The 19,275-nt window shown below is 37.4% G+C and overlaps 1 protein-coding gene across 1 annotated transcript in view; it reads left to right on the forward strand.

Moving 5' to 3' along the window:
- Positions 1 to 19,275, forward strand: part of PCDH15 (protocadherin related 15) — a 1,631,248-nt gene that overhangs the window by 1,459,746 nt on the left and 152,227 nt on the right. Inside the window, exons 24-25 of the mRNA XM_057308638.1 lie at positions 677 to 817; positions 2,801 to 2,913. Of these exons, the coding sequence (XP_057164621.1) occupies positions 677 to 817; positions 2,801 to 2,913 (254 nt within the window). The remainder of the gene's footprint in view (positions 1 to 676; positions 818 to 2,800; positions 2,914 to 19,275) is intronic.

Raw genomic sequence — 19,275 nt, forward strand, 5'->3', positions numbered from 1 at the left:
AAGTTCATTAACTAAAAACAAAAATGGGCAGTAGAGTATACATGTATCATCTTTAGTATAGTTCCTGGACATAATAAGCTTTCAACAAATGGTAACTATCATTATTTTACTATTATTACTATCATCATCATTAGCAATGTTATCCTAAAGGATTGTTGTGAGGATTAATTTATTTATGAAAAAACCTAGCATATTTAACAGCACAGAGCAGCTGGTAAATAGTTTTTGTCTCCTCCACTTCCATACCTGTCCCTCCACTTTACAACAGACCTCCATGCTCCATCATTCCCTTAGGGTTGGAGTTCAAATAAGCACAATAAAAGAACATCATTTATAATTGTCTCAGAAGGGAAGCTATTAAGAGGACATAGGGCTTAGGTCAGGTGAGATTCCTATAATTAAAGGACCGTGGAAGAGAAGATGCCCAAGGCAACCATTAATTTATTCTTTCACATAAATAATTTTCAATAACAGGTAGTGAAGATACTTGACTGATTCAGATGGAGTCATCCAGAGGAAACAGAGATTTGCTACATTTCAAACCTGGAAGTGTGAATGCTAAATGTGATTTTTTCACTTCTAGAAGGCCATTCATTTTAGAGATCAGTTTGACATCATCCATACCTTTTGTTTCCATTTTGTGAAAGTGAATTAATAATATATAATTTCATTTTAGGGACTACCCGCGAGTCGTGTGAGGTACAGAGTAGATGATGTCCAGTTTCCTTATCCTGCCAGTATTTTTGACATAGAAGAAGATTCTGGAAGAGTAATAACTCGAGTCAATCTTAACGAAGAGCCTACAACAATTTTTAAGGTCAGTTCAGTGTTTTCCTTACCGTTATCTGTTTGATATTTAACTTTTGAGAGTACAGTTTAACAGACGACCATACTTGTTTCCATTTTTCTCCCAATTATTTAAAATTACAAAATAATGTGTTTTTTACCACAAAGATACTTAGAAAATACATTTAAGCAGAAAGAAAAAAAAAACACACTTGATATTTCACATCTTGGAGATAACTAAAATTTAGCAGTTTAACATCTATCCTTGTGATGACATTCCATACACATGCAAGTATACACATATGTGTTTAAAAATAATATGATCCTATTATTCATACTGCTTTTTTGACTTAATAAGATATTGCCCATGACAATAAATACTGTTAATGTTATTTTATTAATGGTTGAATGATGTTCTGTTGTATGAATGCACTATTATATTGTGCCTAATACTTTGTTCTTGGATAATGAGGCTGTTTCTAATTTTTTGTTATAATAATATTTGCTGTTGTGAAAGTCCTTGTGCAAATATCATTTGCCACTTACCTGATTTTTTTTCCTTAATATTAGTACTGAGAGATAGAATTATTAAGTCAAGTTTATGTACTCATGATAAGTTATACTTCAGGAAAATTTGAAATATTACTACCCTTCACTATTATCATAAATAATCTATTTTATTAACTGTTTGAGTGTTTCCATTTTCTGTAATTACTTAAAATAATTTTATCATTGTGAATAAAGCCTTTGACCCTGCATTGAGGAAATGCCCTCACTGGTTAACCTTGTGGGCGTCAATGAGTACTATGTCTCATATAATCCTACCACTGTTGGGAGCAATTGTTCTGTTTATAAAGGGTTAACCCAAGGGTAAATCATGGGCCCACGGATGATCCTTGGTTATGGTTTCATGGTCTACATTGAATTGCTTTCAATTAGTAACCTGCAGCTTCCAAAATTATGCACATTCCAGAGAAACACATAATATTGAAAATATTTAACATTTCTTAAATAGAAGAATTCTTCTTGACATGATATATGTTATCCAAAAAAGATCAATTATAAACTATATTGTAGTAATAAATATTATTTCTTGAGACAAAAACTTTCCAGTGTTTGCATCATTTGAATAGTTTCTACTAAACAGTATGAACTTGGCTTTATATATTTTTAAGAGAGTGTATATCTAAGTGTGTTAAACTGTAAAGATTTCTAGTTTTATCCTCCAGAGAGAAGTATTTCTGCCCTATCATCTTGCAGACAATTAATTCACTGGAAAAATTAATTTCTTTTCCTAAGCAAGCTAATTAGCTTTTTGCTATCGATGTGACTGAATTTAACACTTTTTAAATAAGTGTCGGTGCTCATAATGGCACATGTTTTTACTGTGGGCACCAGTGGGACTGTGGAAGAGAAGTCAGTTTAGTCATTGGAGAGATATTGTACCATATATCTCTTTTACTAGCTGTCTTTTGTTATAACGTTAGTGACTCCACTTCCTTGAGTTTTCTTATCTAGGACATGAAAATAAAGCACCCACCTGGTGGGATTGTTGTGAAGAATAAGTGAGAATATATGTAACATACACTCGTCCAGTGCCTGCTCCCTGAAAGACAGCGAGAAAGTGATCATTGCTCCCCCTCTTGGAGCCAGGCAGTCCAATGAATAAAAATGATGGTTTACATTAAGAAAAGGTGGGGGGCGCCTGGGCGGCTCAGTCCTTAAGTGTCTGCCCTCAGCTCAGGGCGTGATCCCAGGGTACTGGGATTGAGCCCTGCGTCAGGCTCCCTGCCCCTCTGGGAGCCTGCTTCTTCCTCTCCCACTCCCCCTGCTTGTGTTCCCTCTCTCGCTGGCTGTCTCTCTCTCTCTGTCAAATAAATAATAAAAATCTTAAAAAAAAAAAACTTTCCTTTAAAAAATACAAAATAAAAAAATTTATTTAAATTTTTTAAAATGATGCTTTTCTTTCTTCTTGTTAATCATCTTTAACATGAATTTTTATTACCTTTTTAAGTTGGTGGTTGTTGCTTTTGATGATGGTGAGCCTGTGATGTCCAGCAGCGCCACAGTGAAAATTCTTGTCTTACATCCTGGAGAAATCCCACGCTTCACACAAGAGGAATATAGGTATTCATTCGTACTGGTTTCCGTAATATGTAAAGGGTTTTTGTGTTGCTGTTTTGGCCTCTCAAAACTGAGGTGATTTGAATTGATCAATGAAGTGGCCTTCCAATTCTCGTTTAAGTTTTTCTGAATTAGCATAATATTACATTTATTTTTAAATTAATATAGTCAAAATGATAATTTAGTCTAAAAATACCAGTTTTAGCAATGCTTTAATGAATAATGGAGCCTTTAAGAGTACTGTGTTGGGGCACCTGAGTGGCTCAGTCTGTTAGGCATTTGACTCTTGATCTCCGCTCAGGTCATGATCTCAGGGTCATAAGATAGAGCCCCTTGTCAGGCTCTGTGCTCAGTGCAGACTCTGCTTGTCCCTCTCCCTCCCCCTGCTGGCTCGCTCTCTCTCTAAGATAAATGAATAAATAAAATCTTTAAAAATAATTAATGTAATCTTTGAAAAATACAACATTATATGTTGGGGTTTAAACTGCAACTAATTAATAATCTCAATAGTGAGAAGTAAATAGACATTTAGTTTCTTGTTATTGTCAGATACATAATTTGACACAAATCTGAAATTTTATTTCTCATATGATCGGTGAAAGAAAAAGAAAGAATGTACCTGTATGTTTATGTGTATGATATATATTATGTATTATAGCTATAGAGCTAGTATATATACTGTCTTAAATCAGGCTGCCGTAACAAAAACCACAGTCTGGGTGGCTCTAATGGAAATTTATTTTCTTACAGTTTTGGAGGCTGGAAGGCTGAGGTCAGGGCACCAGTATGGTCGGGTTCTCATGAGAGCCCTCTCCCTGGCTTGCAGACAGCTCTGACCTTGTTGAGTCCTCACATAGAGGAGAGTGAGAGAAAGCAAGCTCTCTGGTGTCTCTCCTTATAAGGGCACCAATCCCAAGATTAGGGCCCCACCCTCATGACCTCATCTAAACCTGATTACCTCTCAAAGGCTTTGTCTTCAAATACTATGCCATTGAAGGTTAAGGGCTTCAACATATTGATTTTAGGGGGACACAGTTCATTCCATAGCACGTGTGTAGGTAGATAGATAGATAGATAGATAGATAGATAGACAGATATTCTTAGGAAGTGAAGAATTTATTTAAAAAATAATAAAATTAAACGTACTGTATTTTATGGTTGCTTCATGATCACATATGAGTGAAAGATTTATCATGCTTTCCTGAAAATGTCATAGAACTTTCTTTCATGGTATTGTTTTCTTTAAGTGAAAACATGAATGTACTTGTATTAGAATGTGAGAACCCATAAAAGATAGTCTTCCCACAAATATTTGAAGGAGACTCACTGCATACTGCATATTTACTCTTTCCTTACTCTGGACATAGCATTAAAGGGCATCCAGTCCTGGTTCTCCAGAGGCTTGCTGGAAACTAAACATTATATGAACAATACAATACAGTGTGGAAGCACAATGATAGGAGCTCAGTGCTGAGCAAGTGTGTTGGAGAAACACCTCACTGTATTTAAACACACATTTATTCAAAGAAAATTAAACACATTTATTCAAAGAAAACTTGAATAACAAAAAAATCATATGAAACATTGGCAGAAGACACTATGTTTTGAATAAGTCCCAATAATTGAAATGTTTAACAGCATAGTTTTAAGCTACATCTTAAAAGTACAGCTTAGCCACTCCACAAAACTATGGAAGGATGTCCCATGCTGTGGAATTAGTGTGTATAGATGTATAAATAAAAAATATGGGAGGATGTATTGATTTCCAGGATTATTTAGTTTAGTCTATGTAGAGACAAATTAGACATTACATAATGATGCTGTTTGAGGCTCAAGAAAAATAAAGATTTCATATAATAGAACACTTGATCATATTCTAAAATTTGGATTTTTATTGCTTTGATAATTGGAGTTTTTTGGGGTTTTGTTTTGGCTCTTTGCTTTGATAATTTCTAAGAACTAAGAACTGTACGTTTTAGAGCAAGGGCTAAGATATTGAGAGAGGAGGCGGGTGATGTGTCTGGGAACATTTACCACACTGAACCAAGTGTTTTCCCTTTTATAAAACACTGCCTTGGGTGCCTGGGTAGCTCAGTTGGTTAAGTGTCCCACTCTCGGTTTGGGCTCAAGTCATGATCTCAGGGTGGTGATCTCAGGGTGTGGGACTGAGCCCCGCATCTGGCTCCACACTCCTCAGGGGGTCTGCTTGAGATTCTGTCCCTCTGCCCCTCCCCCTGCTCATGCCCTCTGCTCTTTCTCTCAAATAAATAAGTAAAACCTTTAAAGAAAACTAAGAACTGTACGTTTTAGAGCAAGGGCTAAGATATTGAGAGAGGAGGCGGGTGATGTGTCTGGGAACATTTACCACACTGAACCAAGTGTTTTCCCTTTTATAAAACACTGCCTTGGGTGCCTGGGTAGCTCAGTTGGTTAAGTGTCCCACTCTCGGTTTGGGCTCAAGTCATGATCTCAGGGTGGTGATCTCAGGGTGTGGGACTGAGCCCCGCATCTGGCTCCACACTCCTCAGGGGGTCTGCTTGAGATTCTGTCCCTCTGCCCCTCCCCCTGCTCATGCCCTCTGCTCTTTCTCTCAAATAAATAAGTAAAACCTTTAAAGAAAACCTGCCTTTGCAGCATTCAAGCAATAAATTATGTAATTTTACCAGAAAATTCTACATAACACATATGTAAACCACTGAGATGTAAACTGTATTTAAAACAGTAAGAATTCTTGGTCAGTCTGTTTGAAAGACCCTTTTCTTCCTTCTGTCCATTGTTACCAATACCTTCCTCTTTTGTTGGCATGGTAACCTGTGAACTCCAGTTCTTTGCTATGGGACATGCGGTTTTCTGCTTCTAGAGACCTTCCCTGGCTGGACGTGTTCATTGTGGCTTCTCAACAACCAAAATGGGTATAAATTCACTGTGTCTCCCACCAACTTATCTGGATTTGATGCTCACAAAAAAATGTACTTACTATTCGGGATTGGTCCAGAAATCCCTCAGAGCTGCAGCCGAACGGAATCCCCACGTGTGTTCTTCCAGAGTTCTCATCCCGTCCAATCCTTCCTCGGAGGCCCCAAAGAATGAGCGTGGTGGTGCCTAACACTGTCCCTTTGAATAAGCTCAGTAAATGATGTCCCCTTTCTCCCGGCTTTCATCCGCAGCTCATTTCCTATTAATAGCGGTATGCCTCCAGACTTCTGTAGCACAGTGCTTGTTAACTCTTGTACCTAAAATATTGTGGCATTCAGGCCAAGGCCATAGATCTCATCAGGGCATTGCTCATTTAGCTTTCTTTTTAAAATTGCCTTTATTTATGCCACTTTTAAAAATAAAAATGTTTTATTCAATGAATAATTTACTATTTCTTACCTTCTCTGCATAGAATTACGAACTGCAAATAGATTCTATTAATAAAATTGTTAACTTAGAGAAGAAAAAGACTGCCAATTACTTGATGCTAAAATTAAGGGGAGTCACATGAGCACACGTGGAAGAATTTTTTGACCTTCCAGAAGAACATTTCTAACATTCTCAAATAGTGCCCTTGACTGTCCTGGTCCATTTGTTACTCTGACACATAAAGGCAATTTGGTAATCTCGTTGCATCCTACAGTTTATGAAGAAAGTCCCAGGAATTGATTTAATTGGATTTAATGGATTCAGTAGGACTTGGGCACTGAACAGGATTGTTTCTTTTTTATCAGATACTTAGAAAACTTGAATAACAAAAAAGTCATATGAAACATTGGCAGAAGACACTATATTTTGAATAAGTCCCAATAATTGAAATGTTTAAGGAAACTTACATTTGACCTAAAGTATAGAATGAACTATTTTTAAAAAAGATAAAAGACTCAGGGCTGATCTTCATCAATTACCTCTCCATGCTCTTGAAGATTTTTGACATATGTACCAGAGTCTGGATGCCTCCCACTCCTTTCTTCATCCTCCTAGACACATAGGAGACTCCATTCCCCAGCCCCGCTTGATACACGGAGCCATGGGACTGAGTTCTATCCAATAAAATGTGAAACAGAGGATGGTCTGCACTGTTTCCCGGCCTGATTTAACCCTTCCCTGTATGAACGGGTGAAATGGAGAGCACACCCAGAGACCCCTGGGAGCCATATGTTGACAATTGTAGGAATATGAGAGGAGCCTAGGCCTCTGAATCTCAGATTGGAAGAGTGCCACCTAACTAGGAATGTCCTAAATATATATAATTTTTCTTTTTCAAAATCATTTACCGCCTCAGCTGGAAGCACATAACTCCCAGAGATGCCACACAATGTTATTAGACCTCGATTCCCTTGTGTTGGAGTCAGAGGGTGGCAGAATATGCCACTTGGGCATAAAGAATATTTTGAGCTGAAAGCGCTTAAAAAAAAACAGCAGCTGTAAGAAAGACATTCTAATCTCCCCTTTTCCTCCCGAAAACAGGACCTATAAACTCTCATGTGAACGATGCCCTCTCTGTACCAGGAGGAAAAACACATTCTTTAATGAGGAGTCAAAGCCAAGACAAGCGATACAAACAGGCCTTGTTAAAAACAATTCACAGCTGCCTGCAGCCTCCTTCTATAGTTTACTTTTCCACGATTGCCTCTCTCTGTTCTTCCTAATACAAAAGTATTTGGGTTTTGCCATTTCTCTGGCTCTTCATTTCCTCACGAGGGCTCTCCTGTCACATACAACTTATATAAATGTGTCCATGTTCTCCTATTCATCTGACTTGTGTCAGTTTAAGACTGAGACCCAGCCTAAAAACCCTGAAAGGGTAGAGGTAAAATCTTCCTTCCGTTACAAAATTGCTCCTGGTGGAAAAACTTTCTCATGTGATCAATTTGGGGGGATACCAAACGATAAGCAAGATTTCTGTCCCTGTTGGGGGTGGGGAAAGGATGCTCGTGGGTTGCAGGTGGAGAGCATGGATCCAAGATAATTGGTTTTGCAAGCTGAGGTACATGCTTTGTTTGCGTCTCAGGAATGCCTTCATTCCAATATTGACTCTTGAATTTCTTAGGGAAAACTAGTTTTCAACAAATGATGAGGTGTGAAGAAAGGCTCTAAAGATAAAATATTCATTCATTGTAGAATATTGAACTGGATTCTTAAACGGACCGCCTCCTCTAACCCAGTAATCTTGTGTTTGGGATGGTGAATCATTAAATCTTTAAATCTTGGATAATAAGATTAGTTAGGGTAGGTTAGGCTGGTGTAGAAAGAAACCCTAGTATTATAATAGTTTTGAGAACAAAAACCATGTGTTTTGGTTTATACGAGAGTCTAAAGTGAATGTTTCAGGTGGTGGTAACCCTTCACGCAGCTCTTCCATGCTGTCATCAGGGACCCAGGCCAACTGAGGGTCTTCCATCCTAAACATTCTGTTTAAGAATTATCCCAGGGATTGCCATTTTAGTCCCTGGAAAGGGAAAAAGGGAGGAAGTCCACATCCAGAGATTTCCTGAAGGAAGTGAGTGAGGGCTTGCAAATTTCACCTCAGCTCACGTTCTTTCCCGAAACTCCAGGCAAATGTCCACAGCTAGCGCTCCAAAGGGCGGATAAATGCTTCCCTTACTTTGCAATGGATCTCAGTTCCACCTCTCCTACTAGGGAAAAAGGGAAAATAGTGTTGGTGGAGAATTAGCACATTAAATGGATAGTTTTAAACAAGTTATAGATGTTCATTACTGCAGTCAACTTAAGATGACTTGGTTTATGTTAAGAATATACAAAATTGAGTACATGAACCCATGATGGAATAGTACAGAAAGATTTTTATTCTTAAATATGTATTGGTGAAATAGACTGCATTCTTCTTAAAGTAGCAAGAGAATGCATACCTTTTTTATTTGTTTGTTTGTTTGAATTCAAAGAAAATCTCCAGTGGACGTTTTTTAATGTTTTAAGTTATTTCTAACAATTTCTGCATATCGATGTTAATATTACATATTCCAAAGCAAACTTTTATGGACTTCAAGCTCACATTTGGTTATCTGATTATAATTCATTACTCTATCCATGTTCTGGAGGAGTGTAATTGTCTTGATCACAAGGAAAAGGAAAGGGGGAGGGGGAAAAGAAAAGAAAAGGAAAAGGGAGAGTGTAAGTGAGAGTAAACGAGCTATAAATTCCCTTTGTGGAGACCATCCAAGAGATCTGAGAGGAGGCATTTACTATTTGGTGAGACGTTTTCCAATGCACCAGTTCCACATAGAGAAACAAAATCCATTCTTCTCTCCATAGAATTAAAAACATTTAAATATCGAGCTAGTGGTAATTGCCTCGTTGCTGGAGTGCAAAAATTACTATCATTACCTTTTCTAAAATTATAAAAGTACAAGTAGGAACCAACAAATAACAAACATCAGAGTAAATCCTTTAATATTTACTAAAGGAAAAGCCTCCTTGACTGCCAGCTTAGTTTGTGATGACAGATAATTAGCAGGTTAGCTAACCAATGTGCAAGTAGCAGTTTAACAAAAAGCCAAACCCTCCTTTCGCATATTGTTATGTCTCTCTTTCCTATTCCTATCTAAAAACTTCCTCACTCTCTGCTAATGGTTCTTTGAAAAAGAAATAATGAAGTTTGTAACGTTATTCAAAGATTTTACAAAGAGCACCCATAGTAAGGGAAGTAATTTAGCCTGTCAAGACTAGAGGAGACATTTCTTGCATTATTTTCTTATTTATAATTTTTAACACTGGAGTACTGTCTGTGTGCTGAAAGAAGATTTGATTTTGTTTTTCCTCAAATCCTGTGAACTGAAGTTGTTCCCTGATGGGCCGACTTCAAGTAATTAAGTGAGGGAGGAATCTCATAATGAGAAAGCTATTTACCCCATACAGATATTTGTGTACTTTTATAATGGCCAGATTTATAGTAATTATTAAGATAAGCGTGCACCTATTTCTCTTTGGTCCCTTTGGTGGTTGTAATACTTGAAACACTTATTTTGTTCATTTCATGACCTCTTCAATCTCTCCTTGAGTCATTTAATTAGGTTAAATGGAGAATCAAGACATCAATTTTCTTCATCTGTTTGCCATTGGATGAACACTTATATTTTCCAGAAAACACTGAGTTCTTCTCAAAATTTAGAGAAGTATATAACTTTTCAGACTGTGTAATATTTATTTCTACAATTATAAACAAGCATTCATATGATTTAGAAGCATACACACAATCCAACATTTCACAATTATAACAAATTTCCATTTTCATGCACCATTCCTGTTTCATGTGGTTCTTCCAGTTTATATTTTTGACAGAGAAGGAAATGTCAGAAATTTCGGTCTCTTAGAGTTTGCATACCTCAAATCATCATTCTTCATTCTTCTTATTCTTCCTTTCCTTGAAACAAATTTCATAAAGAGTCAATGGCATCTCTTAATCCTTTGTTGTTAAAACACCCCTTCCTTCTTAAGAGTGTCTTCAACTGGATTCTTTTTTTTTTTTCTGTTTCAGTGAATTAAGTCGAACTCCTAGCCCCTACCTCACATAAATAATCATTAGTTTTGAGTTATTACTATTAAGGTGATTAAGTATCTCTGTATCCATATGCAATCTCATATCTTAATTTAAACCACTTCCCACAGTCTGATTCTCATTGGAAGCAGAAAAAAAAATAGGTTAATCTTAATAAAAATCATATTTTCAAAGGCATATCATGTAATGGACAAAACAGATCATAGGAAACACTTAGTCTAATAGTTTAAATACTTGCTTTTTCTAATATCCTTGCCACAGAGTTGACTAGTCTCTTTTTCAGTTGTGAGGAGCTCATCCCTTCAATCTTTAGATAGTTATGGACATTGGGAACTCATTTCCTATGCTGAGATTATTATTTTAATTAATTTTAACTCTTTTAAGTTATATTCTATGCATTTTTCTCTGAGCCTTCATCAATTTTAGCATTTGCTTCCTCTTTCAAGTAGGATGACTGTGCCAGGGAAGAAAATTAATTTTCCCTCTACCCTTCTGAATTCTTAGCTGAGACCCCCGTAATAAAAGACAGAGTAACAAAAGAAAAACAAAGAGGTGTTCATTAACATGTATACTTCATGTATACATGGGAGGTACCCAGGAAAAATGAATAACTCGAAGTGGTGGCTTTAGAATTCAGGATTAAACACCATATTGATAGGGGAAGGGAATGAGAGATGTAGGCCTCTCAGAGAAGAGTAACTGATTTTTAGGGAAGATGATTTTAGGGAAGATGAGTTCGTAGAAGACTAGATGGCAGGTATGACTGTGGTAAGGTTTTTCTGGGGGTGGTGTCTTCTTCAGGTGTCCTCTCCCATGGTCATTCAATTTCTCTGGTCAATGAAACAACTGGGGAGGGAATCTCTGACAACTGAGCTTCTTTTGGGGGGACTGTCTTTAGACACATAACAGGAGCTCAGAGAAAGCATCTCCCTGCATTTGTTATTTTTTGAGTGCCTACATCTCAAAATAATCAATATGCCAAATTGGCATATTTTGGAGAGGCACGCCCTCAACTTGTACAGTCCTATTTTGGGGTGGCATATTCTGCTGCCCTTTAATTGAAACTGAGCTAAACTCCTTACTTAAGACAAGTAACAATGCTCTTCTATCAATTATTAGCAGATATCTTGACAAGGATTGTTCTTATTGGGAAAAAGAATTCTGTGAACTTGGCTGTGTCTGCCATTAAAGTGGGAAAAAAGAGTGATATTAACCATGTAGTTGCTGACCTGAAAGATATGTTAATTCCAGTTTCTCATACTAGTTTAGTATATCTTACAACATATGACAAACTCTTCTCCCTTGTTAAAATATTTAAGTAATGGCTAATTATAACCCTCAACATTTTCTTTTTTGTCTCTATATAAATTAATGTATATTAAATCTATTCAATTCATTCATCTTTATTTTACTATGTCTATATATTAGTACCATTTTATTATATATTAAAATTCTATATTAACATCTTTCAAATGTCTTTGTTTTCCCCAGAACTGTTTTTCTAAATGTTCATGGATATCTTAAATTCAATTAATATCTTTTGAAATACTAATACTCCTTTTTCAAAATTTAGTCCCCTTGCCCTATGTTCGTTTTGGTCCTTCCTCTAGCAATTAGACATCAAGATGAGATGTAACAAGTTCTTTAGGGAAAACACTTGTGTGGAAGAAATGAGGAGAAAGCAGAGTAAGGCTAGGGAACCTTCAAACCACATCCATTCTGACCCCAAAGAAAGAAGAGGGAGAGAGCTTTGTGTAGAACATCTGAGGCTACTGGGTCATTGAAGTGACTGCTGTGTCATTTAAGTAAGTTTCACATGATGATCAGGGAGCCCTCAAACCATAGTCAGACGTAGGAGAAGTTCAGTGTCTCCCAGGAAGGGACCCACTGTAACATCTCTCCTTTTCTCAGTGATGACTACAAGCAGCACCTAGGAAGCATGACCTGCACTGAAATAGCAGTAGACTTCAGAGCACAAGAGAACCTTGGTCAACGTGCTTCCTATACTTGGAGATTATTGGGGCACACTCTCATTGCTGCTGCATGGCCAGATCTGATAAGAGATTTTCAGTCAGTTATCTACTTGGATCTTCTGGAAAATAACCATAGTGTTATAATCAGAAAATATGTTTTATATATCTTTCATTTAATCCAGGCAGAAATATCAAAATCCTAGTAGTAGTTCAAACACATATTACTTAAGAATAGATTGACTCCTATAGGTCAAGTGAGTTAGCATTCGAAGAATATTCAAACTTCATCCCAGGATGATGGACTAAACACACAAGGACTCACTTGTCCTCAGTTCTAGAGGTAAATATCATGGAAAGGTCAGCATGTCTGGAATACATCATGGAGTCTAAATGTGAATATTGATTTTGAGTGGGAAATGCGATACATCATACAATTTATCAAAAATTTTACCAAAGACAATTATTTACAAATTTTGCAAACAAATATGCCTCCAATATAGACATACCTTTGGTATTTATTTAAAATGAAAGAGTATCAACATTGATTATTAAACTTTGCATGATTTAAGGCACATTTATATTCATTTTTAAGGATTTATGTATATTAAAATGTAATTTCCATAAAAAACAGAAATTTAAAATGTATATTTGTATATATACCACATAGAAGGGGCAAATGTTGCTGGGGTATCTTTATGAACCACTTGAACAAGTTGCTATTTGCTAACTCTTAGAAAAATATTGAGTCGTATTTAATTTCAGTATTATTCAAATTTAATATATTAAATCCAAAATAAGAATATTACACATATAAATATCTTGACATCTTTTAAAAATTCCAATACCTTGAATAAAGAAAATAATCTTTTCGGTTTCCCTATTAAAGTAAAATAGTGATACTTTGCTGATAAATTTGAATTAATCTTGTAACAACCGACACTGCAAAAATTTAAATACAACTTATATTTAAAATAAGTTTCTCAGGAGGCTTTATATTGAAGAATAAAAAGAGTAGATTTTATAAAGAACTAAAAAGGTTTAACAGTCCACCTCCTGATATGCAAAAAAAGAGAAAAAGCATCATTTAAAATCCAGAAATCCATTTTTATATACTATGAGGAATGAAAACAATGTTATCAGAATGGCCAAGGAAATGGTGAGTGAGCAGTTCTAGTTAGTATTGCATTATTCAAGAGAATTAAAATTACCTTATGTTGAGGAAGTTTGCCATTATTCTTATATAAACCACACAAGTCTGGACTTGGGATTTTGAGAAAATATTTTTTTTTTAAATCAATAAGTACAACTGTTTAGGGAGAACTATTCGTCTGGTTTCAAAAAATGAAAAAGAGAAAAGCTATTAATATAAAATAAATCCCAGTTGTTTACTATTTTAATTTAGATTTATTGTCGAATAGGAGGGTTGACTTTACCTGAAGATAACATTTCCTGTCTTTTTATGGTGCTACTAAAATCTTGCCTCTAAGATACTAGATTTTGCGTCTTTAACTATTGAAAGTGTGACTCTGGCAATCTTCATTCCTGCTTTCACAGGCTTCCTCTGCATTCACATGGAGTATAATTCTTCTTCACATCTTCAAGGTTATGGTAGAGTCTGACATTTGCTCTCAGAGCCTAGTGAAGCCAGTCTACCAGCAACAAAGGACTCAAGTTTGAGCAGTTTAGAATTTGAAACAAGTTTTCCCAAACAGAGAGTGTTATTACTGATTCCAGCCTTCTTTCATTGCATTGTATCTATGGAAAGTGTTTAGTTCAAGTCCAACATATCATAGGGCACATTATTTTGAGTTTATTAATAGTTAATGCAAACTTTTCTGAGGCAAAACAACACAATAAATACCAAGGTTTGAGTCCTGGCTGTTGGATATCAGACATTGGTTGAACTTGGACCAGTTATTGAAGCTCCCTGAGACCAGCTTTCCTGGAGATACAATACTTAACGACTTTATATGTGAGGGGAAGAGCTTTGCAAAGAACCTACTGTGGAGCACATGCTTAATAAATAGTCATGATATGATTTTTTTTTTAAAGATTTTATTTATTTATTCGACAGAGATAGAGACAGCCAGTGAGAGAGGGAACACAAGCAGGGGGAGTGGGAGAGGAAGAAGCAGGCTCCCAGCGGAGGAGCCCGATGTGGGGCTCGATCCCACAACGCCGGGATCACGCCCTGAGCCGAAGGCAGACGCCCAACGACTGCGCCACCCAGGCGCCCCCATGATATGATTTTTTAATACGCTTATCCCAGGTGTTGGCCATGCAAAGATTTTAAGATGTACGCGTTGTTCTCAAGGAGTTTATACAGTGAACAAAGAGGCCACACTAATTGCCTGTCTTGTGGCTGCCCCCAGGTGATGAGGTAGAGTCGTCTCTTCTGATTGGAAGGAAGACATGGAATTACCATCTTATCAAAACAAGAGAAGTAGAAAGGAGAAATTGCCAAAAGGCAAATTTTGGTATGCGGAAGGAAAAGAAGATGTTAAGTAAAGCAAAATGTCACAAGCCCGTTTCTCTACTATCGTTGGTTAATAGACCATCACCAGTTTCTCGATTTAAAAAAAACAAAAATCCTGGGGAAATACCACTCTAGTTGCAGTGTGGAGAATGGATTTCTACTCAGTTTGAATGTTAGTTTAAACAATAATGCCCCAAATATATATGTGATGGTTAAAGCTACATGGTTCTCATGACAGGATATGGCTTTGTTATTCTTGATCTCATCACTGACCCATCTTCATAAACAAAATAACTCCCTCTACTATTGTTACATAGAGATACAATCCCAGACGCTGACATTCCCAATGTCCAGTATGAACCAACAACGAAGTTCTTGGCGAAGCCTGTTTCTATCTCACTGATGGAATAGTTGACTTGTTTCTTTGCAGAAGTTTCCAGAATATTCTATGAGCTGTGATTTCAGTGGAGGGCAGGATGAGATAGATAAAGCAGAAAAACTGAAGTTATTTCTCCTTGAAGTTAACTAATCCATCCAGTGTCTTTGTCCATTAACATATTCAACAAACCTTTTTGTTGTTTTAAATTTAAGCACAAATATGGTCTCTCTAAAATTTATGATCTATTAGAGAAAACACACATTGAAAATATGAACAGATGAGATAAAATGACTGCTATATTCAAGTGGTATTTGTTCTTCTTTTCATCCTGCCAATGAATATGTATTGAGCACATACAGTGCACTAGGAGTAATAATGCAAAATGTACATGGTCTCTGTCCTCAGAGAGCTTATAATCTATGTAGTAGGCAGAAATTAATCAAATAATCATTGTTATTGAGCAAGAAAACATAACAAACAACAAAGAGATTTACACTGAGTCAAATTGCTTATCATGTGCTTATAAAATGTTCTAAAATCAAAGTCTTAGCATAGGGCATAAGGATCTCTGGGCAAGACTGGTCGGTGGTGAGTCCAATTGTGAAGGCTCTTATGAGCTCCATTACCAACTTTGTTCATTATCATGGAGGACTCTGAAGATGGTGTTAAACAAGAGATATAAGCAGAGGCGTTTTATGGAAGATCGCTCTGCTTCCACACTCTACGTGGAAAACAGACTTTTACACAATTTAAATGTTGATTTGCAATCACAGCATTTTTATCACCAATTTATGATGGCGGAGTCGTTCATCTCCAAACTGCTTTGGAGCTTAATAGCTGCGCTATTTGCTTCATCCTCTTCTCATTCTGTGTTATTTCTGGTAAACTTTTCATACGTGGTTCTATGCCATTAAACAGTATATTCAAGACAAAAATCACACAGATATGCACACACTAAGAGAGGGACAGGGAAAGAGACACCAGGCGATCACAGACAAGGGAAAGCAGGAATTACTGTATTAATGCCAAAAATGTGTAATGCAAAACAGAAAGAACTAAACCTGAGTACGTACTTCATCTCACAAAATAGAATGTAGATTTCTTAAGTGAGAGAGCTACATAGTCCCCTTAACTATATCCATGTAGTGTCTACTGTCAGTGAAGAGCATGTGATTTATTGCCCAAAGCAGGGCACTAATGAGAGTAAAGGGGACACCCTTTAATATTTAAGCTAGGGCAATGGGCATGAACAGGGACTGTCACAAGTAAATGAATCATATGATCCTTGATACCTATAAATGCAGTATTTGCTCAAGATAGGTGTCCTATAAATGCTTGGTGACTCCTGGATGGAGATTTGAGACCAAAATTGTATTCAATGTGGGATTTTTTCCTATGTGCATCAATCATCTGTTGCTGCAGAACTCCCTTTCCAAATTTAATAGCTTAAAACAACAACAATGTACTGTTTCTCGTGGTTCTGTGGGTTGGTCAGTTTCACATAGGCTCAGTTATGCTACTATCAAAGCTCAACATGCAAATTTAAACAGGCAAGGAAGAATTCGTGCAAGGCTATTGCCATCAACAAGCGAGGCCAGAACTCAGTCTGAACTCCCCTCTGCTGAAGCAGAGTTATCAAGAGCTGGGGTGCCCAGGGATCGGCCACCTGTGTTTGCTGATGGGCCCACCTCTCCTGTCTTCATGATTGAGATGGTTTCATAGTTTGCAGCAAATGCCACCAAAGTCTGGATCCTAACCTCAGGGTCATAGGGCGTCTATTTTCCCCGATGATTACATTTCAGAGGCAGAGCTCCCAGGTCCTTGAGGAAGACAGTCCTGGGTTGTGAAATTGGCAAAAGGCTTTTTAAAAGATTTACATCTCAGAGAGGCGGAGAAATCCTTTACTGGTGTAAGTTTTCCAAAGTAAAGTAAGAAAAGAGAGATCAGGGACCTAGAGTCAGGAAGAAGCCTGTCTAAAGTGTAGTCAGGCGGAGGGGAATTTCAGTGCTGTCTTGGCCAATACATATGCATTCAGCTGGTGGGTGGGGTGGTGATTGATGTTCTTGTTGGGGGGGGTCTGACCTGTCTCCTTATGGAATCTTTCAACCTTCGAGAGGCGAGGCTGGGTGGTTCCACGTGCAGCCTCAGGACAGAGTAGAAGCCTCAGGGCATTTTGAGTTTGAGGCTCGAAGTCCCATAAAGTCACTCCTGCCCATCCCTCATATGCACATACTCATACACACACACACACACACACACACACAAACATACACACTCACACACACATACACACAAACACAGGCACAAACACTCACACACACATACACACACAAACATACTTGCACTCACATAGACACAAATATACACACACATACACTTTTTACTGATCACGGCCTTTCACAGGGACAGCCCAAATTCAAAGGAATTCCTTCTTGATGGAAGGAACAGAAAAACATTTGCTTCTGTTTTTTTTAACTCACCATAGTCTACCTTTCGTCCACAATTATTTACATTCCTCCCATGCAAAAACAAAGAAACAAGCAAACACTTATGCTGTTATGATCTGCAAAAGTCTTGTCCCATGACGGCATCATGGTTGAACTTCAAGATCACATCACTTAAACTAAATCCACATGTGGACAGTGTCCCCCAGGTGTAGTTCTTCTTGATTCAAGGACCTGTGAACTGAAGGCATCTGTTGATGGGACAGGGGCAGGAGAGGCACTTTCATCGCAGTAGCGCTAGGCAGCAGTGGAGTCTTTCAGGAAATCTGAGTCAAACCTGCCACTTTGTTAGTTCCCAAGTTCGTCTCTTCCACGTGACTACCGGTGGCAGTTTTGCTGAGGGTTTTGCAACTGCACCACAAAGGCTGCCCTCTGTCCAACCTTGAGTAACTATTCTGTCATCGCCTCTGCAGCCCCCACTGACGGTGTGCTCACCCCTCCTCCAGCGTCCGTTCACAGCCCCCCTTCGTTTCCCTGCCAACGCCTGCCCGCCAGACCCCTCCAGCAAGGGCCCTTGGTTAGGTTTTTACTATGGTGCCTTGCTTCTAAGAATGGATTGGATTTTTCTATTCTCTGTCCCCAAGTTTCATGACTAAAGACAAAAACAATTTAGATTTTCCAAAGATCCTGTAAATTGCCTAGCTCAGGGTCACCTGGGCATTGTCCTGCAGCCAGAGTGGCTGGGATGGCCTGGCCTTTCTCACCATGTTGCTTTCGCTGTCCTTTTCATACTTAAATCGGTGACACTGGGACTTCCCACATGACTTGTTAGAGCAGCTCTCCTTCCACCTGTGTGATGGCTGAAGCCACAAGGCTCTGCCTTTAACGAAGCTGCAATGTCGCATTAATTTCTCTTTCATTTCTGTTGGTCAAAGCAATGGCGGGAATAACCTAGAGACACAGGAAGGAAACATAAACTCCACCTCTGGATGGGAGGAAAATACAGACATTTTGTCTGTTTTTAATCTATCGACATAACCAATAGTCTCTTAGCTTCTTCGGCAAAAAAAGTGGAAGAACAGATAGATTAGAAAAGTAAAATCTCTCTGGAAAATATTTCATGGAAGGACATGTCACATTAAAAATGATGGCAATTACAAAACGACTTCCAGGATTACATGATTATCATATAGATGTTATCATATAGATGAATAATATATATTAATATATATATGTTATATACAATATATATATATTAATATATTATATATAATATATTAATATATATTATAGAAATAATATATATTATTTCTCAATGTGTCAAGTAGGTATTACTCAAGAAAGAGGGAAATCAAGTTGCCAGGCAGGTATAGTAAGCGTAGTGAATCTGGTTTTGGTGCGTGGGTGTTTACAACTCTTCGCTAATGGATTTTAAATAATAAATTACCATATTTATGGAGAAATTTTGACACAAAGTTTTGTTTGTCAAAACAGCCTCTCAGGCTTTTTAAACTTTGTTCCAATTTTAATAACTGGGAACGGATAAAGGAACTGGGTAGGGGAGACCTAGATATATTTTTTCCCCAGGTTTACTGAGA

Source organism: Ursus arctos, unplaced genomic scaffold, assembly GCF_023065955.2.
Source record: "Ursus arctos isolate Adak ecotype North America unplaced genomic scaffold, UrsArc2.0 scaffold_7, whole genome shotgun sequence".
Classification (NCBI taxonomy): domain Eukaryota; kingdom Metazoa; phylum Chordata; class Mammalia; order Carnivora; family Ursidae; genus Ursus; species Ursus arctos.